Raw genomic sequence first — 3,470 nt, 5'->3', positions numbered from 1 at the left:
AGAATGCTTTTGACTTTTGTGACTGTATTAATATATAAAGCAACAAACCCCAAAGCGTTTACTGGAACATTTTTACGCATTCATTATAAGATGATACGAAAATTTTGGATATTGCCAATATCAGCGCCTTTATATAGATCAGATTCAACGGATTAGAATTGTAGTGAATGAGGGAGGGAAAACAATAGGTATCTGGCGCTACCACGCATGCTTTTTTTTCATTTGTGCGGGAGGGGAATAGGTCCATTTTTGGTAGGGGGGATGTGGTGAAGCCATTTGCTGCATTTGCTCCCGAGCAAATGTACATAGGCCTTTCTAGATTTATATTGAATTTAGATGCTGTTATTGAAACAGTAAACAATATGGGTGTCAAATAAAGAAACAGGTGGTTAAAATTCGTGTAAATGTTCCTACCTTTATATTCCATGTGAGTGGGTAATGTAGCTTGGCAGTAGTTTTTTTAGCCCCAAACTGTTCCCGACATTGTTCACTATATCCTCGCTACGTCTTCGGTTTTCTTGTGTGAAACACAGTCATTCTTGGCCAGTTCCTCTCCCTAAGCTAGCTAGCCTGGTCCTGGTCGATTGTTTCACCCTGTTAAGAGTCAAACTATAACGACTGACTCCTTATTCCATTTCAGCCTCTTTTCCGCGACTTCACTCTTTAGGTCTAAAAGACTAGCGAATGCAATCCGAACTCAGGTACACTACTGGCAGTTTTGTTCACCGTGATCTTCTCTCCAAGCCAATTTCACACGTCCCGCAAAACGAAATGATTCGTAAAAAATGTCCTACATCAGATGAATATAACCCCGTCCGTCTCGGATTCTGAAGTTGGTGTCGAGTCGTGTGCTGGTTCGACATCGACGTTGACCTGACCTGGAATGGTGCATGTCACAGCTTCACCGCAGCGTGCAGGAACAGGTGCCGGGGCAGCGTGCACTTCAGCCCGCGTAGTAAGCTGCTTTGGTCGCGCGTAAGGGCCACTGGGCGCATGCTTGATGCTGGTGTCTGCCTGTGTTTCGCTCACCGTCTCCCGGTTTGTGGGAGGAAGGTTTGAAGCTTGGGTGAGAGAATGTACGACCGTGTTCATGTCCTGCTGCCGTCGTGCGTTCGGTGCCACAGGTAGGCTGGTCGGCAAGCCACACAGTTCCTTACAGGCTTTGCGAAACTCGGAGAGGCGAAAGCTGTAGATGATGGGGTTGGCCATGGACGACAGGGTCAGCATCAAGAGGAGGGCCACGCGGTCAGCAACAATCATGGTTTGGGATGACCTTTGGTCCGTACTGACCACACCTCGTACCATAGCGACCTTGAAGATGGCAGTGCCGGCGGACACGGTGAAAACAACAGCATGCGGTGCCATTGTTTTGAATGCCTTTGTCTGGAACAGCCACATGGTGCGGTTCTCATCCCTTGCCTGTTGTTTCCTGGCTTCCTTCAGGACGAAGTAGTAGAGTATGAGGATGGTGAAACCAGCGAGGATCAAAGTAATAATATTAACGCTTCTAAGGATGGCGGCTACGCTGGCACTGTTTACAGGTTCTAGCTCACACTGTAGGTTGGCATTAAGAGTGGGCAGTCCACCGAACACCACAGGTCCTAGTCCCAAGATCAGGGAAATGACTCTACTCGCCAGAATGCCGCCCATCACACGTTTTGTGGTGACTTTGTCGTGGTAGTAAAGGGGATGGCAGATGCAATAGTACAGATCTACCGACATCATGAGGTACGTACCCAGCATAGACATCTGACATGCGGGCAACAGCAGTCCTTTTGCCGAACACGACAGCTGTTCGCTACCGACGTCTTGCTGGAAAAGTCCGTAGATGTGGACGGGGATCAGGCAGCCGGTGGAGATGATGTCGTCTACCGCCAGGTTACACCGTAGGTAGTGGCTGGGCTTCTGCAGGTACTCTTTCTTCCAGACCAAGAATATCAGAAGCAGACCGCACCCTACCGACACTACCAGGGAGATGACCAGATACACCGTCTGTAGATCACGAGATGCTGGCCCAACGGCTAAAATATGGCTCGTACGATCCACTGAAGAACTATTGTCTTCTGCCATACTGACGACACCACACGATCACTTTGTAGAATGATCACCATATACAAACAAGACTACTGTGACAGTAAAACTCAACCCTCACGGGGATAATATAGGTGGTGACTGAAACTGTCCTATAATACGTTGCATCCCAGCAGACAGCAAGAATGCTGTTGGTTTCTCCGTAGCTACCTTTGGTATCCGATACTACGTATGAGATCCATTCAGTGGCTAACGTTTAATAATCATAGAAATTCCTGTTCACAGAAAGCGGTGACTGAACACAATGGCCTGTTCAAGCAATTAAATGTGGAATTCCATGCATGATGGAAAAATAAATTAATACTGCCGGTTTGCAGGTTTGTTGGTAGATACCTTTTGTATCCAAGGCTCTGCCTACGCATGAGAGCCATGCAGTGGCTGATGGTTTAATACATACTTCTTGTTCAGAGTTTCTTGAATGTATCTGATGATATGTCGTCGTCATAATTTTTTCATGGAGACAGATTAGAATTTGTAATAACTGTAAGGGTTTGTAATAACAGTTTGGAATGTTTTGTAGTTTGTGGACCTTTCATTAGATATTTGAGACCTGAGTCCTACAGAATCCATTCGTCACGTAACAGAAAAGGGTGTCTTAGGAATTTAACAAGCCACGTATCTGAAACCTTCCCGGTCCCCCGGGCCCGCGACCACCCGTCGTTATGCTGGGTTCACATTTCCAAGCCGGGGCCCGGCCGGGCTGTTTCAATTAACGACAAATCACCGATTTTCGTCAAGAATATACATTGATAGTTCCATTGTTGATATTTTTCAACCTTACTGTGCTTTGTTGCGTTTTATACCATATTTTTCGTTCCAAATGACTACCCGGCCGGGCCCCGGTTTCGAAATGTGACCTAATTATATATATATAAGCATGAGCCCATTTGTTTCTCAAATATAACTGCGTCAAGAAGCGAGAAGAAGCTGAACCTATAAATAGTAGATCACATTAGTACGTGTAGTATGTAAGTATCATTGCTGTATTCTTTTTTCCCTGTTTATCCACGACCTGTACTTAGCTTGTTAGAGCACAAACGTACAATAAAGGTCTTTCATTCATTCATTCATTGAATATCATAGTCATACATTTAACCATTTCTTTGCAGCATGGATGAGGCGTCGACGGTGTCACTGCCTTTTTCAGAGTTATGAGTGTGCTTATTGGAAGGACCTCAGATATCTCATGATCTAAGGGCCAGTGTTCCAGCCGCAATGAGTCAGTTCTTTTCTTGTACCTGGAAAGGGAGAAATTCTGCCGTAAATTAAAAAAAAATTGTACGTTGAATCAATTTGGTCTCCTGACAGCAGCCCAAGACAGGAAAGTCTGGCGCCATCTCTGCAAGGTTTGCCTTGTCCCCCCGATGAATAGTGTCGGT

At 45.7% G+C, this 3,470-nt stretch overlaps 1 protein-coding gene across 1 annotated transcript; it reads right to left on the bottom strand.

Moving 5' to 3' along the window:
• Positions 1-795: 795 nt before the first annotated feature.
• LOC109462451 (olfactory receptor 6B3-like) lies at positions 796-2,070 on the bottom strand. The gene has a single exon (XM_019759007.1). It carries the CDS (start codon positions 2,068-2,070, stop codon positions 796-798), a length of 1,275 nt encoding a protein of 424 aa, XP_019614566.1.
• Positions 2,071-3,470: the final 1,400 nt, after the last annotated feature.

Source organism: Branchiostoma belcheri, unplaced genomic scaffold, assembly GCF_001625305.1.
Source record: "Branchiostoma belcheri isolate BF01 breed outbred unplaced genomic scaffold, Haploidv18h27 scaffold117, whole genome shotgun sequence".
NCBI classification, from domain to species: Eukaryota; Metazoa; Chordata; class Leptocardii; order Amphioxiformes; family Branchiostomatidae; genus Branchiostoma; species Branchiostoma belcheri.
The sequence above is the reverse complement of the archived record's forward strand: the minus strand, read 5'-3'. Positions and strand labels throughout refer to the sequence as shown.